The following is a 16,244-nucleotide window of genomic DNA, read 5'->3' as shown; positions in this document are numbered from 1 at the left end:
AATCCCACCTCAAGAAACAAGAAACATCTCAAATAAACAACCTAACCTTACACGTAAAGCAATTAGAGAAAGAAGAACAAAAAAACCCCCAAAGTTAGCAGAAGGAAAGAAATCATAAGGATCAGATCAGAAATAAATGAAAAAGAAATGAAGGAAACGATAGCAAAGATCAATAAAACTAAAAGCTGGTTCTTTGAGAAGATAAACAAAATTGATAAACCATTAGCCAGACTCATCAAGAAAAAAAGGGAGAAGACTCAAATCAATAGAATTAGAAATGAAAAAGGAGAAGTAACAACTGACACTGCAGAAATACAAAGGATCATGAGAGATTACTGCAAGCAACTATATGCCAATAAAATGGACAACCTGGAAGAAATGGAAAAATTCTTAGAAAAGCACAACCTTCTGAGACTGAACCAGGAAGAAATAGAAAATATAAACAGACCAATCACAAGCACTGAAATTGAAACTGTGATTAAAAATCTTCCAACAAACAAAAGCCCAGGACCAGATGGCTTCACAGGCGAATTCTATCAAACATTTAGAGAAGAGCTAACACCTATCCTTCTCAAACTCTTTCAAAATATAGCATAGGGAGGAACACTCCCCAACTCATTCTACGAGGCCACCATCACCCTGATACCAAAACCAGACAAAGATGTCGCAAAGAAAGAAAACTACAGGCCAATATCACTGATGAATATAGATACAAAAATCCTCAACAAAATACTAGCAAACAGAATTCAACAGCACATTAAAAGGATCATACACCATGATCAAGTGGGGTTTATCCCAGGAATGCAAGGATTCTTCAATATATGCAAATCAATCAATGTGATAAACCAAATTAACAAACTGAAGGAGAAAAACCATATGATCATCTCAATAGATGCAGAAAAAGCTTTCGACAAAATTCAACACCCATGTATGATAAAAACCCTCCAGAAAGTAGGCACAGAGGGAACGTACCTCAACATAATAAAGGCCATATATGACAAACCCACAGCCAACATCGTTCTCAATGGTGAAAAACTGAAGCCATTTCCTCTAAGATAAGGAACAAGACAAGGTTGTGCACTCTCACCACTATTATTCAACATAGTTTTGGAAGTTTTAGCCACAGCAATCAGAGGAGAAAAAGAAATAAAAGGAATCCAAACTGGAAAAGAAGTAAAGTTGTCACCGTTTGCAGATGACATGATACTATACATAGAGAATCCTAAAGATGCTACCAGAAAACCACTAGAGCTAATCAATGAATTTGGTAAAGTAGCAGGATACAAAATTAACACACAGAAATGTCTTGCATTCCTATACACCAGTGATGAAAAATCTGAAAGAGAAATTAAGGAAACACTCCCATTTACCGTTGCAACAAAAAGAATAAAATACCTAGGAATAAGCCTACCCAAGGAGACAAAAGACCTGTATGCAGAAAACTATAAGACACTGATGAAAGAAATGAAAGGTGATACAAACAGATGGAGAGAAATACCATGTTCTTGGATTGGAAGAATCAACATTGTACAAATGACTGTACTACCCAAAGCAATCTACAGATTCAATGCAATCCCTATCAAACTACCAATGGCATTTTTCACAGAACTAGAACACAAAATTTCACAATTTGTATGGAAACACAAAAGATGCCGAATAGCCAAAGCAATCTTGAGAAAGAAAAACGGAGCTGGCGGAATCAGGCTCCCTGACTTCAGACTATACTACAAAGCTACAGTAATCAAGACAGTATGGTACTGGCACAAAAACAGAAATATAGATCAATGGAACAGGATAGAAAGCCCAGAGATAAACCCACGCACATATAGTCACCTTAGCTTTGATCAAGGAGGCAAGATATACAATGGAGAAAAGACAGCCTCTTCAACAAGTGGTGCTGGGAAAACTGGACAGCTACATGTAAAAGAATGAAATTAGGACACTCCCTGACACCATACACAAAAATAAACTCAAAATGAATTAAAGACCTAAATGTAAGGCCAGACACTATCAAACTCTTAGAGGAAAACATAGGCAGAACACTGTATGACGTCAATCACAGCAAGATCCTTTTTGACCCACCTCCTAGAGAAATGGAAATAAAACCAAAAATAAACAAATGGGACCTAATGAAACTTAAAAGCTTTTGCACAGCAAAGGAAACCATAAACAAGACGAAAAGACAGCCCTCAGAATGGGAGAAAATATTTGCAAATGAAGCAACTGACAAAGGATTAATCTCCAAAATTTACAAGCAGCTCATGCAGCTCAATATCAAAAAAACGAACAACCCAATCCAAAAATGGGCAGAAGACCTAAATAGACATTTCTCCAAAGAAGATATACAGATTGCCAACAAACACATGAAAGGATGCTCAACATCACTAATCATTAGAGAAATGCAAGTCAAAACTACAATGAGTTATCATCTCACACCAGTCAGAATGGCCATCATCAGAAAATCTACAAACAATAAATGCTGGAGAGGGTGTGGAGAAAAGGGAACCCTCTTGCACTGTTGGTGGGAATGTAAATTGATAGAGCCACTATGGAGAACAGTGTGGAGGTTCCTTATAAAACCAAAAATAGAACTACCATACGACCCATCAATCCCACTACTGGGCATATACCCTGAGAAAACCATAATTCAAAGAGTCATGTACCACAATGTTCATTGCAGCCCTAGTTACAGTAGCCAGGACATGGAAGCAACCTAAGTGTCCATCATCGGATGAATGGATAAAGAAGATGTGGCACATATATACAATGGAATATTACTCAGCCATAAAAAGAAACGAAATTGAGTTATTTGTAGTGAGGTGGATGGACCTAGAGTCTGTCATACAGAGTGAAGTAAGTCAGAAAGAGAAAAACAAATACCATATGTTAACACATGTATATGGAATCTAAAAAAAAAAAATGGTTCTGAAGAACTTAGGGGCAGGACAGGAATAAAGACGCAGATGTAGAGAATGGACTTGAGGACACAGGGAGGGGGAAGGGTAAGCTGGGACGAAATGAGAGAGTGGCATTGACATATATACACTACCAAATGTAAAATAGATAGCTAGTGGGAAGCAGCCGCATGGCACAGGGAGATCAGCTCGGTGCTTTGTGACCACCTAGAGGGGTGGGATAGGGAGAGTGGGAGGGCGGGAGGGAGACGCAAGAGGGAGGAGATATGGGGATATATGTATATGTATAGCTGATTCACTTTGTTGTACAGCAGAAACTAACACCCCATTGTAAAGTAATTATACTTCAATATAGATGTTAAAAAAAAAGTGAATAGCATATAAAGAAAAAAAGTTTGTAAATTTCTTAGACAATGTGAACTATGTTCCAAGGAAATCCATGCTGACTCATGACTTTGAGGAGAAAGCACATTTTCTAGATGAACTTATGTTAGCAGATTACAAAAAGAGAGATTGTAATCAAAGGAAAATCAAAAGTTTAGATAATCTGAGATGATGATATAATGTCTTAAAATTAAAACAAGTGTCCAACACTTGTTAGCTTTCAAAACAACTGAATGGAGGAGCAGATAAAAAGATATTCTGCAGAAAAGAAAATACTTATTTCCACTGAACATTTTGATATATTGCAGGTCCAGAAACACAGGTCGCAGGGAAAATGTGCTTCACCTGCCAAAATAATCACCAATACTGTTTGAGTGTAGGAAGAGCCCAGCCCTTTAAAAAAACACAGAGATTTTAAGCACGTTACAAAGAGTATTATCCTTCCCCCAAAAAGATTATTACTCTGATCTGACAAAGATATTTATGTTTCCTTAAATACGGTATTACTTTCACCATACTGAGGATCCTCCTCACATCAAGACCAGGGGAGAGAACAAGGGATGATTGTGCCTGCCATTTTGAAAGTGAACCACTGAGTGTGCAGCAGATTAGAACTGTTCTGCCTCCCAAAGACCTTCTTATTTTGCTGACCACAGCGGGCTGCCCCAACCCCTGAAATCTTCATTATTTCTTATCCTCTGTTAGACTCAGGGCACATCTAAGCAGATGCTACTCCTGGCGCAGTCCCTGGATTTTACTAACTACAGTTCTGCTGGGAATTGGTAGATTGCCTTTGAGAAACTTGCTGTTAGAAGAGTAGGGTGACTTGACTTTGAAATCAGCAGTGAAAAAGCTCCACAAATAAAAATGGAGATGCTGAAACTCAGAACTGTTTTAAAGCAGGTTGGGGCAGTCACAGCAAGGTACAACTGCCAGAGTAGACCACTTTGGTGCCAGCACACATTTAATTTTCCTCATTAATTTCTCATGTTACAATTGTTTTGCTACATGATAGGGAAGTTTCTGACAGTCATGTGGAAACCTGAATGATGACTGTGTGCAGGGGGCAAAGCAGACATAATGTGGTCTGGGAATTTTTAAACTTAGTTCTTCAATTGTTTTAAAACAGAAGTGTCATTGTTCATTTTTGAAATTGATCTTATTTTCTTTCTTCCTTTTAAGATCCAGGATGTGTTGTTTATTTTTATATGACCATCAGGAAACTCTAACCGGAAATTCTGAAATCTTAGTGCACTTGAAAGCTTTCTTTTTAAGTATGGGTGCTGAAAGCATAATTTAAGGGGTCAATAGCCATATGGGGACAAAGCAAAAATCCTTGAAATGAAAGAAGAGGTATGAATAGTGTGTTTATAAATTAAATTCAAAATTGGGATAAATATACTGACCAAAAGGCCAAGAGAATTAATATTTTAGTAGTTAAATTATTTCGGACTAAGGCACAGATGGTGACATAAGTCATAACAAGAAGGTAAACATGGATATGCTCTTGTCTGATCCAACTTGTTTAGTATCCCAACACACAGATCACCAGGTGTTCCTCACCCCTATTATTTATTCTGGTGATGGCATCCATGCTGTGATTCAGTAGGACAAGAGGACTGCTCTAAGAGTCAGGAAACTTGGCTGGTTCCAGTTCTAGAAACTTGCTGTGGGACCTCGAGGAAGTGACTTAACTTCTGGCTCCAGTTTCCTCCTCTTTCAATGATATTAGTGGCACGATGCTTTCTAGGCTCTTCCCATCTTAACAGTCTAGAATTCTATAAAGCTGCCTGCTGTTTCATACTGGTTCCATGCTATGAAACTTTGGGCAAAGTATTTAACATCTGCACGTTTATATAAATTAGATTAATAAAACCAGTGGCCTGCCTGGTTTGTAATATAGTTGAAAGGAATAAAGGTGGAAATACGTACGAATATACCTTGTAAATCATGGAAGCTTTATTTTTATTTATTTAACTTTTTTAAAATTAAAATTTACTCTTTTTTTTTAATATCTTTATTGCTTTACATTGTTGTGTTAGTTGCTGCTGTATAACAAAGTGAATCAGCTACATGTATACATATATCTCCATATCCCCTCATGGAAGCTTTAAAGTATTAACATTGTTTTCCAACTGAGTTAGTAGTCATTGGAAATTCCAATATTTTTCAGTTGTAAATAACATTTGTCCAATGTCAAGAGCTTTTTGAAAGCTGTGCTCTTTAAACTTGGGTTGAGATATATAGGAAGCTTTCCTAATTTATCAGAAGATCAGTTCTCTCTCAGCGTTTGAATATATGTCATAAAGCAAAATAAAATAAGTGGCAACTTGCCTTAATGACACTATGAAATGCTCAATGTGTCACTTTTTTCATTCAAATAAAAAAAATCAAATACGGTTTTAAATGTTTATTTTCTCCCTTTTAATAGACATAACACTCATAGTGGAAGCATTTTGGCCTTTGGAGATGAAGGACCAAAGATGGGTGTAATCCTGTGTTAAGGGAGGGGAAAGTAAGACTAAGAGCTGTCTTTTTAAGTCAGAGTGCAGGTGAGTAACTGTTTAGGTTTAGGATAAGATGATGTTAATAATGATGAAACCATTGGTTTAGAAAAATAAGAACCATGCAAACATCTGACTGTTCCTATGAGGACTGAAAGATACCGGTTATCTGTTCAACCCACTACCACCCTCCAAAGCTTTCCAAAACTCCTTTGCCTTTTCCTCAGCACTCCCAGGTAATAACTGAGACAAATTGGAATTTCCTAAGTTCCTAGGAAAGGGCCAAAAATATCCTCAGACAGGGAACAGGAAGCATAAAAATATCTCTCAGGAGAGCACCAATTGTTCAGTGATTTCTAGCTTGTGTTTGGAGCCGCAGCAGAGATGCTCAGAGCACCAGCACCTCTGTGCCATCAGCACTACGCACTGGCCCAGAGGCAGGTATGTGTAACACTGAGAAACTGCCTAGGAAGCACTGATTTGAATGAGATTTTGGGCAATATTTTGGAGACCTGTCATGATTTAGAATATCAACTCGAAAGCCCCCAGCATCATGGTTCTCAAACACTGTAGGGCAGAGAATTCCTTTTTTCCCAGGGAAATCTCATGTAGAATTCATCTATAAAACAGATTAAAAAGATGCACTGGTTGAAGGAAGAAGAGCCCCCACTTCTTGCTGCTCAGCCTCCCTCACCCCAAGTTATACCCGAGGCAAGGCAGTTCCATGAAGCCTCAGCCTGAAAGCCACTGATTTAGTAGGTCTTGTGTTCAAAGGTCTTTGAACCCAAGATTTTTTCCCATGATGTAATACATGTCTACAAACAGCAGCAGCACCTCTGACTTCTCTGTCATCCTTGCTCTCCAAAACAGGGCACGTCATCTGATAGAATCTCTGCAATGACCCCAGCGTCTGTTTCCTCCTTTCCAGACCATGGCCACCATCTAAATCCAGACCCTTCTTACTCGTTCCTGGACAATTACCAATACATGATATAAGTTACCCTGATTCCAGGCTCTCTGCTGTCTACTGCGTCCTCCATCCAATAGCCCATGTCCAGATTAATGTTGATGAATTCTCATTGAGCATCTCTTCTGCTCTGAAATCTTCAGTGGCTCCCTGTTATCCAGTACCACCAACTAGGACTATATCCCTTTCCAGAAGAACCCTGTGTCTTTTGACTTTACTTATCCTATCCCCTCAGCTTGAATTTTCCTCAATCTTAAAGATTCAACTCAAATGTCACCTCTTCCATGAATTCACTTGTGAACTTCCCACCAGGAGTGAACATTCCTTCTAAACCCTCTTAGAGTTTTGATAACATTTAGTTGTATTACACTATTGTTTACTTGTTTTATCTCTTTGACTGGATTCTATTCCTGTTTATATCATACAAAGCAACTTGCTGAGGTAGTAGGTACCTTTTTAAAATAAGAGAATAAAAACATTAATGCTAATCAATCAAGTGTCCCTGGACACCTAAGGAATACAAGGTGGCAATATAGGGCTGAATGTACTATTCTCCATATTTCAAAATATCTAATAAAAATTGCGACACATTCATAAAAATGTACAATCAAAATGAAATGCTAATGAAATTTTTGTGTTTGTTTTTGCTTTTGGCTGAGGTTAATACAGAGTGATAACACTACTTATTTTACCAGAAGCTCTCTTTTGCTATTATACATTACTTTGCCTAATTAAAAAAAGAGTTACGCTTACCACACTTCCCTTGGTAGGTGTTACCAACTCAGTTAACACGCCTCCCCCATCCCAATTCACATGTTGAAGTTCTGTGCCTAATATGAGTGTATTTGGAGGTAGGGCATACAAGGGGCTAGTAAAGGTTAAGTGAGATCGTAAGGGTAAGGCCTTAATCTGATAGAACTGGTGTTTTTATAAAAGAGGATGAGATCTCTCTCTCTCTCTGCATGTGCACAGAATAAAGGCCATGTGAGGACTCAGAGAGAAGGTGGCCATCTACAATCCAGGAAGTGAGCTCTCACCAGAAACCAAGCCTGATGGCACCTTGATTCCAGACTTCTAGCCTCCAGAAAGGTAAGAAAATAAATTTCTGTTGTTTAAATCTCCCAGTCTGTGGCATAACGTTATGGCAGCCTTAGCAAACTAACACAGTAAGCAAAACATTTCAAAACCTGAGGCTAGAGGGATAGGAGAAGCAGTAGAGATTCTTGGGCGTGATTGTTTGGGGGACCGCTACTGTAACACCTTCCTTTCTTCCAGGCTAACAGCACACTCCACAAGTGACTGCTGCTAGCAGAGCTATCCTCCTGGTCCAGCAGGGTGGAGGCCACCTGGGTTTGTCCCAGACGGAATCACTGATGCCTTGCCTGGTTCCTCTCAGCTCTTAATCACTGTGAGCTGAATGAATAACTCACTTATTTCAGACATGTTGTTTTATATAGTGCTTGAAAATTTCTAGGAAAGAAGTTAACAGCTTATGTGTCTTTTAGGTCTGACTTGAATCCTTTCAGTTGCCAAACTCCATTTCTTTCCATATTTTCCTTTATAAAGAAAAATTTGTAAAGATAAATAGTTTCTAAGCCTTCATTCAGTTTTCCTATGATTGACATACTTTGTCTAATCATTTCCCCTGAGATCCTGCTTTTACTACAGTTCAAGTTCCTTCTTTAGCCTTCTATCAAGTTCTTTTAAGTTGGAGGTCCCTAATGTAAACTCAGGATTCCACTGAAATGACTAATGCTTAGCATATTTGGAGATACATAAATACATATACATTCAGATATTATGTCAATCTTTATTCCTATTATGCCTAAAGAAGAACCTCCTATTGTTATTGAGATGATAGAGTGAGTTTAACTCTATAACTTGAAAAACAAGTCAAAGTATAAACATACCACTAATTTAAATGTTCTTTAAATAGACTCATCAGCTTCTAAGACCACTCTGGCATTCCTGGATGATACTGGGGACCCTTGTTAGCTGAGCTCTTGTAAGACATTCTGAGATTTAGAAACAGACATTAGAGGGTCATTTACAGGACAGAGATTAAGAGCTTGGAGCCAGATTCCCTAAACTGTGATCTTGGGTAAATTACTCAACTTCTAGATGACTCAGTTTCCTCAAGTGTAGAATAGTGCTAATAGCAGTGCCTTCCTAACTACGTTATGAGCAAAATTAGTAATACACATAGAGCACCTCAAACAATGCCTAGGACACAGCTAGTGCTAAGCAGGTGGTTAGGCATTAAAATCAAAAGGATGACAGCTGTCCTGTAAGGCTGTTACAGAATAACAAGGGGCCCTCTCAGGGCTGTGGCTGCATCAGGAGACCTGGAATGGGCCAGGAGAATGGAGATGACTCTGCTGATGCAGGAGGAGGCTGAGACCCTGTCTCAAGAGCACTTTCCTGCAAATCTCAATCCCTCTAGAGAGGTTCCATTTTGAGGGCTAGCCTTGGCGATTCTCATTCCGGGGAACTAGCTCTTCCATATCTCTTATCAAGTATCTTTCTAGTTTAGGCCAGAGACCACACTCCTCACTCCCCGAAGATACATTATCCTGAATTAGAAAGCCTCCCTTGTTAGCAAGAGAGACGTTATAATCCCACTATTTCCTAAGAGTCTGGCAACGCCCTGTTTCCAAGAAGGTTCCACGAGTAAATTCTTCCCGTCTCTGCTCCCTTCCCCTCAAGGACACAGATCTCCAGTGGTCCTGTTTCTAGGCTGTGTGTGCTGGGAGTAGGAAACCTTCCTTATCATTTCATGTCTGTCTTTTTTAAGTCTGTTTGTTTGATATCCTCTAAGCATTTTAAAAAACATTAAAAGTATTATTATTATTCGTGTCTTTCTTTAAGTTCCCTTCCTGAACACCTGCTGCGTGCGGGCCAGGGTTTCAGGAAGTGACGTTACCTTCTCAGCTCCTCCAGATGCCTTGAAGCAGCAATTTTCTTTGAAGCTTGATTTTTATTCTAAAGTGCACCTTTCCAGGCCGGGGGCTAGTACCCGGGTGGGCCTGTGAGCTCTCTCACTAGCCTCATGCAGCCATGATTTGGTTTTATTTTTTAGGCCTCTCTATAATTATGTCAAAAACGCTTCCCTTTTCTGGATTCTCAATTTCCTGAAGTCCATTAAAATCTAAGCCCAGCTGCATTTTAGAGACTAGTGCTTCTCATACTTTAATGTGCATGTGAACAACCTGGGCATCTGGTGAAAATGCAGATTCTGATTCCAGAGTGGGACCTGGGAGTCTGCATTCCCAGTACGGGTCTGGTGCCGCTGTCCTTGGGCCACATTTGGAGTCTCCACGATTTCGACCCCTCCTCCCCACAGTCATTCACACCCCCAGGGCAGGCTCCCTCACACACTGGCGATTCTGACTTCCAGAAAGTTCCTTTAAAATATTTGCTTCCAAATGTTGCATTCTGCTCAATCTAGAGCAGGCTATCAAATTAAGCTTCCTCTTTACCTTGTCATGAAGGCTTAGTTGGTGGCATTTTTGTGTCTACTATAATGCAGTGATTTCAGTTGATGTTTATAGTGAATTAATAATCCCTCACTGGCTCTTCCTTCCTTTTGTGCAGAGTGAAAAGACATTCTCCTCTCTGGACCCTCTGTCACATGTCACTTAAGTGTTAGAAGACTCAGGGACACAAGTCCCCATGTCCCTTATCTCGTCCATTGTCATCCTTCTTGTTTTTCCATGTGGAGCTTCATGCTTAGGGTCACCCTGAAGGGTCTGGAGAGGGCAGGTGGCAGCAGGAACCCTGGCATGGGAGACCATTAATATTCATTGGACACACTAAGGTGTCTGCACCGGATGCTGGCTGGGAAACCTCCTGGGCGTGTCATCTTGGAAAGGCTCATGTCCATGGCTGGGCCAGTGCTCTGTCCTGCAAACCATCCTCAGCTCTGCCCCTGAAGGAAGCAGGAAAAAGGACTCTTAAACCATCCCCACCCAACCCTCTTAACCAGATCAGGACCCTGTGTTTCCCTCAGGTTCTGGATACTAAATCTTGGGGTTCTAACTAGGACAGCAGCTGTGACTCTGAGTGATTCTGTTCCTTAGGTCAGCTTCCCTTTAAGTGGTTTACAATTTGATATATTTATTAGCCAATTATAGAACTTGGTTGCTTGAAGGAACCTTGATTTTGTTTTGTTCTTTTCAAGCTGTCCCAGGAGGTGAAGGGACTTACCCAGGTTCCTTTAACTGGTAAGGGTAATCTGGCTGTTAGTGGCATGGCCAAGAACCAGAATAGTTAGTTCCAGACTCACGGTTCAGTGCTTTTCCCACTCCACTCAATTCTGGGAGACTCTCCTACTGATAATTCAACTTAAGGTTAACTAGAAACAATGAAGAGTAAAGTGATAGTATATTAGAAGTAAACAATTCTTCTCTTAAAGATGTATCTGTATATATATATATATATATATATATATATATATATATATATATCTGTGTATACATATATATATTTTATTAAAAAATATATATTTTACATAATGATCCCCAGTTCTAAAGCTAAGGATGATTCAGTTGATAGAAATAATTTGAAAGAAAATAAGGCTGGAAGTCAGAAGACATAGTTCCTGGTGCTGCTGCTAATGAACTTTGTGTCCTTGAGTGAAGCACCCCAACCCCTTTGAGACCCAGCTTCCTTACCTACAAAATGAGAGGGTTTGAATCTCTAAACTCTCTTTCTAGATCTAACATCCTATGATCCCTTTGATTTTATAGTTCCCAGTGCAAGGTCCAATAGAGTTATACATCCAATAATAACCACCCACTGGCTCCGCATTCAAACACGTCTCCTCTATGCTGAATTCTGTGCTGCAATAGAGGCTTCAGGGCTTGTCTCTGATGAGAGGAATTTCAGGGTGTCTGCTGGCATTGATCACGACAGACAGCAATTCCAAGGGAACAATATAGAATGAGGCAGTTATTCATGCACTACAAAGAAACACTAGTCCATCTCCAGGCATTCAGACTCAGTTCAGTCTCCAAATAACAGGCATTTAGCACCTCACCTGTGACCTGGGGATTAACAGAATCACAGATGACAGAACTGCTCTGCTGCTCCTAGGACTCATGGCATATCAGCAGGAAGAGAGGTTACACTTAGGGCACGCTTAGCTTGTCAAATTATATCACTGATCATCAAAGGGAAACATACACACTGTGGCTGTGAACCTTGAAAGGCACTGTGGAATAATTCTGTGTGGAAGAAGCAGCCAGCCATGATTTTAAACCCTGAATTTGTGCTCTGGCTCTTGCAGTGATTCTAGATGGTTCTACAGCCCTGGCATCCCACAGTACAAGGCTTTTTAGACATTTATCTTGCCTTCTGCTTGTGTCTATATTATGCATTCCTTTGGGTCGACATTTGGCTTTACAGAGCTGCTCAGTGCAGTGTGCCATGCTGCAATTCACTTTGTAAACAGACAACAGTATTGCATGTAACAGTCACGTCCAAGGTGAGTTTTAGTGAAGACATCTTTGATCTCTAGACATCTCGATTTCCTTTAAAGTAATCATGCCACTCCATGTAATGGAAGGCATAATTTCAAAATAAATATTAATATACAGAATCTGCACTGTGCTCAAGCATCCTTTCAGCTGTAGCATGCAGCATGGATCACTGCTCTAGTCTCCAAGGGGCTTGGGCTGATGCAGCTGTTAATGTTATGGGATTCCTCCAACTCATTGGTTCTCATGGAGTCATAAACATTGATACTTCACTCTATTTAGGTAAACACTAGATCTCTAGCCTCCAACAAAACACAACACACAAACTAAGAAATTCCTGGAAGTGAAAAGAGGGCCATATTACATGTTACTGAAAGTACATTTGACCACCCCCCACTCCTTTTTTTTTTTAAGAGAATTTGTTTCTTCGTGTATTTTTTTTTTTTCCTTTATGTAGAGGATTTGGGCTTGAATATGGACAGCTTCCCACTACCAGTCAGCCTCGGAATGCTGTTTTCCCCAAGTTTCTCATGATAAAAAGACTCAGATTCAGAGCCGACTGCTTGGCAGCTGAATTTCATTAAGATTTTGATGGGAAACTTAAGTTGGAATTACAAACATCTGTGGTTAAACTTCCCTTTAGTAAACCATTTCCCAGAATTTAACTTTACCACACTAGGAGCAAAAAGAAAAGCAATTGAAAAAAGAATGCTGCTTTTTGGCAAATGCTGGAGTAGATATTTAAATATTCTTCTATGTGGTCACTATATCTCAGTCAAGTAGTAGATTATTTGCTTTAGAAAACACAAAAGTAATTGTTTGGAAATGCTAAGTTTTGGAACTCAAAGCATGTACTGGCAATCTGATTTTAATGGTTTCTAACCAATCAAATGTCTCATAACTATGTCTGGCCATCATTATATTTATGTGGTTACTTTGAGTAAGGAAAAACCCTAAAGGATAGGCGTGTTTTTGGCATTATATGCTTCAAGAATCTATGACAAGTCAGATTTTAGAATTTAATTGTGAAAGGGGGGAAAAAAATGTTATAGTCCTTGTCATAGCAAATATGCTGGGTTTTTTGTTTAGTTTTTTGGGTATTTGGGAAAACTGACTCATTTCTCTTAACTGCTCAGATTATCCTATTTCTGGGGAAAGGTTATGTTTAAAGAACCATTAGGGATACAATGATTTTAATAGTTAAACGAGTCTCCTTCTTGTCCAATGTTGGATAATCAGCAAATTTGTAAGCAGAAGTTGAAAGTAATCAAATTTACAGAATAAGTAAAAATTTAGATGAAAATAGACTGATACTACAAATCTGAACTCGCAGGTAGATAAAAACAGATAATGGAAGAAAAAGGGTGAGGAGGGAGGGAGAGAAGAGAGAATGAGGGCAGACTTTGAGTTAGGTAGCTTATACACACGATTTCACTTAAATTTCACAAATATCTTGCAAAGAAAATACATTTGTATTCATTTTAAAATCAAACAGACCGAGCCTCTGAAAAATGAACTAATTTGCCTAAAGTCAAACAGCTAGAAAGTAGGAGAGCTGGATTCATAGCACATCTGTCTGGCTAGATGCCCACATTGTGCCTTTGATGAAAGGTGAATTTCAAATGTCGTAAAGCAGAGACTGCAAATAAACAGTCCTCAGATGTGCTTCCCACAGGGCATTAAAAAAACTGAGTCAGCAATTTCACTTAAGAATCCAGATTCTGTCTTCTTGTAAAAAAACAGAAGGCCTGGCAACACTGAGAGGTGGGTGCCCTCTGGAAGAGGCATCCCTTCCTCTGCTGTTGCTTGGGTCCCACCACTCACAGGATGTGTTCCTTTCCCTGCCCAGTTAGTTTTTGCTCGGCCTCCATAAAAATCTGAGTTTTAAAACTGTCTCTGTTCCATAGGATCAGCAATTCCGCTTCTAGGTATATACTCAAAAGGACTGAAAGCAGGGACTCAAATGGATAATTGTAGACCAATGTTCATAGCAGCACTATTCGCGGTAGCCAAAAGGTAGAAATAACTCAATGTCCATCAACAGACAAATGGATAAATAAAATGTGATATATACATACAATAGAATATTATTCAGCCTTGAAAAGGAATGAAATTTGGACAAATGCTACAACATAGATGAACCTTGAACACATTATGTTAAGTGCAATAAGCCAGGCACAAAATGACAAATACTGTAGATTCCACTTATATGAGATACCTAGAGTAGTCAGATTCATAGAAATGGAGAGTAGAATGGTGGTTGCCAGGGCCTGGGGAAAAGGCTAACAGGAATTATTGTTTAATGTGTATTGAGTTTGAGTTTGGGAAGATGAAAGTTTTGGATATGGATGGTAGTGATGGTGATGGATGGCGATGGATGATGATGAATGGTGAATTACCTAATGTCACTTAAAAATGGTTAAAATAATAAATTTTGTGTATATTTTACCACAATTAAAAAAAAACATTTCTTCTGGTTAAATCCGAGAACTCTGGAATTATAGCAAATGGAATTCTCTGTTTTCCAGCAGTTTTATAATAAATTCTGTAAGATAGGCCATGTAATTTACGCTACTCATCTAGCAAGCACTGCATAAATGGTCTTTGAATGGTATTTTGTATATCTTCACTTTAAGAAATTCCCAAACTTTGACTAAAATTGTTCCTACAGATAGTTCTATTTACCTCACTACATTTTTCTAGATATTCTTGCACAGTTGAATTACTTTCATAAACTCCTTCCTAGCTGGGCCACTTACCAGGCAGGTTGCCTGGGCAAATGCTCTGTGCCTCAGTTTCCACGTTTGCAAAATGAGATAATAACTACGCCAATCCCACTGAACTGTTATGAGGGTTAAAGGAAATAACTCATGGAAAGTGCTTAGACCAGTGTCTGGCATGTGGTAAATACTCAATGAGTGTCATCGATAAGCCACACTATTATTATTATTACCGTTACTGTATTCCAGTCCTTCTAAAATAATGTTTCGCAGGAACTTTCTTTGGTGTTTGATGAGTAAGTGGCTGTGCCCTACTGGCCTAGCCCAGGAGTAATACTTTTTCCACATTAGCCCCCTGGCACTTAGCTGATAGCCGCTCTTACAGAACATAAATTCATTCTGCTTTATATAGTGGCTACGTGTATATTTTTCTATCTTAGATTGCTTACTCCTTGAGGGTAGGGATGTGACTCTGCCTTCTTTCTGTCCCTCCTGGCGCCTGCTTTATTACTCTGCACATGGTAGGTCTCCAAACCTGCTCTTTGGATGGTATTAAGTGAGTGAAACAATGACTGCATGCCAGGCTGGGGGTGGCATGTGGGTGTTAAATTACCAACTGCTCTGTGAACAGCGGTATAGAGTGATGGCCCAGGCCAGTGACTGGAAGTCTTGATGTTGTTCTACAAAGCCTTTCTCAAAGTAAGGGAGCGAGATAAGGCAATGGAAAGCAGATAGTGAAAGGGATCTGAGCTGTCTTTTAATAAACATACTACAATCCTTTAGTGGCAGGGCACCTAACTATGTGTTGGAGCACGGGATCACAGATCAACCTGAAGAGAGTCTAGAAGAAAAGTCCCTCAAAATTAGTCTAGTTCGTATTGCTTTTTTTTTTTTTAGCAAGCAAGTTTGTCTAGCGTGAGGTACATTTGTGGTTCATGGGGCACGAATCTTCTTGGAGGGAAGCTAAGAAGAGCAACTGCAAAATCCAGTCAGGTTATCAGGAGATAAACTCCTGGTTTCCCCTCTCAGGGAAGTTTGCTCAGTATTGTCAATTATTTCCCTTATTTTCTCAATAATCTACCAAAGGCAGTAACAGCACCGTCACCTTCCACCACCTCCCGCTTTGCCCTTCCAGCAAAGTCCCCACTCCTCTCTGAGTCTCTGGGTGGCTTCTTTCCAGCCACGAAGGATATAGACAACAGAGATATGGCAATATTAAGTAAAATAGCACCATAAAATAAAGTTCTGAGAAATATTCCCAACTAAGGGTTTCTTTT

General features: G+C 39.4%; 1 protein-coding gene across 7 annotated transcripts in view; it reads right to left on the bottom strand.

Moving 5' to 3' along the window:
* LAMA4 (laminin subunit alpha 4) overlaps positions 1-16,244 on the bottom strand; it is a 147,798-nt gene that overhangs the window by 127,278 nt on the left and 4,276 nt on the right. Inside the window, exon 1 of one of the 7 annotated variants that reach the window (XM_059941387.1) lies at positions 9,980-10,132. The exons of the other annotated variants lie outside the window; for them this stretch is intronic. Within the exon in view, the coding sequence (XP_059797370.1) occupies positions 9,980-10,117 (138 nt within the window). The 5' untranslated portion in view covers positions 10,118-10,132. Of the gene's footprint in view, positions 1-9,979; positions 10,133-16,244 lie in introns of those variants that run through there. 7 annotated transcript variants of the gene reach the window in all.

This window comes from Balaenoptera ricei, chromosome 12 (genome assembly GCF_028023285.1).
Source record: "Balaenoptera ricei isolate mBalRic1 chromosome 12, mBalRic1.hap2, whole genome shotgun sequence".
In the NCBI taxonomy this organism is placed as follows: Eukaryota; Metazoa; Chordata; class Mammalia; order Artiodactyla; family Balaenopteridae; genus Balaenoptera; species Balaenoptera ricei.
The sequence above is the reverse complement of the archived record's forward strand: the minus strand, read 5'-3'. Positions and strand labels throughout refer to the sequence as shown.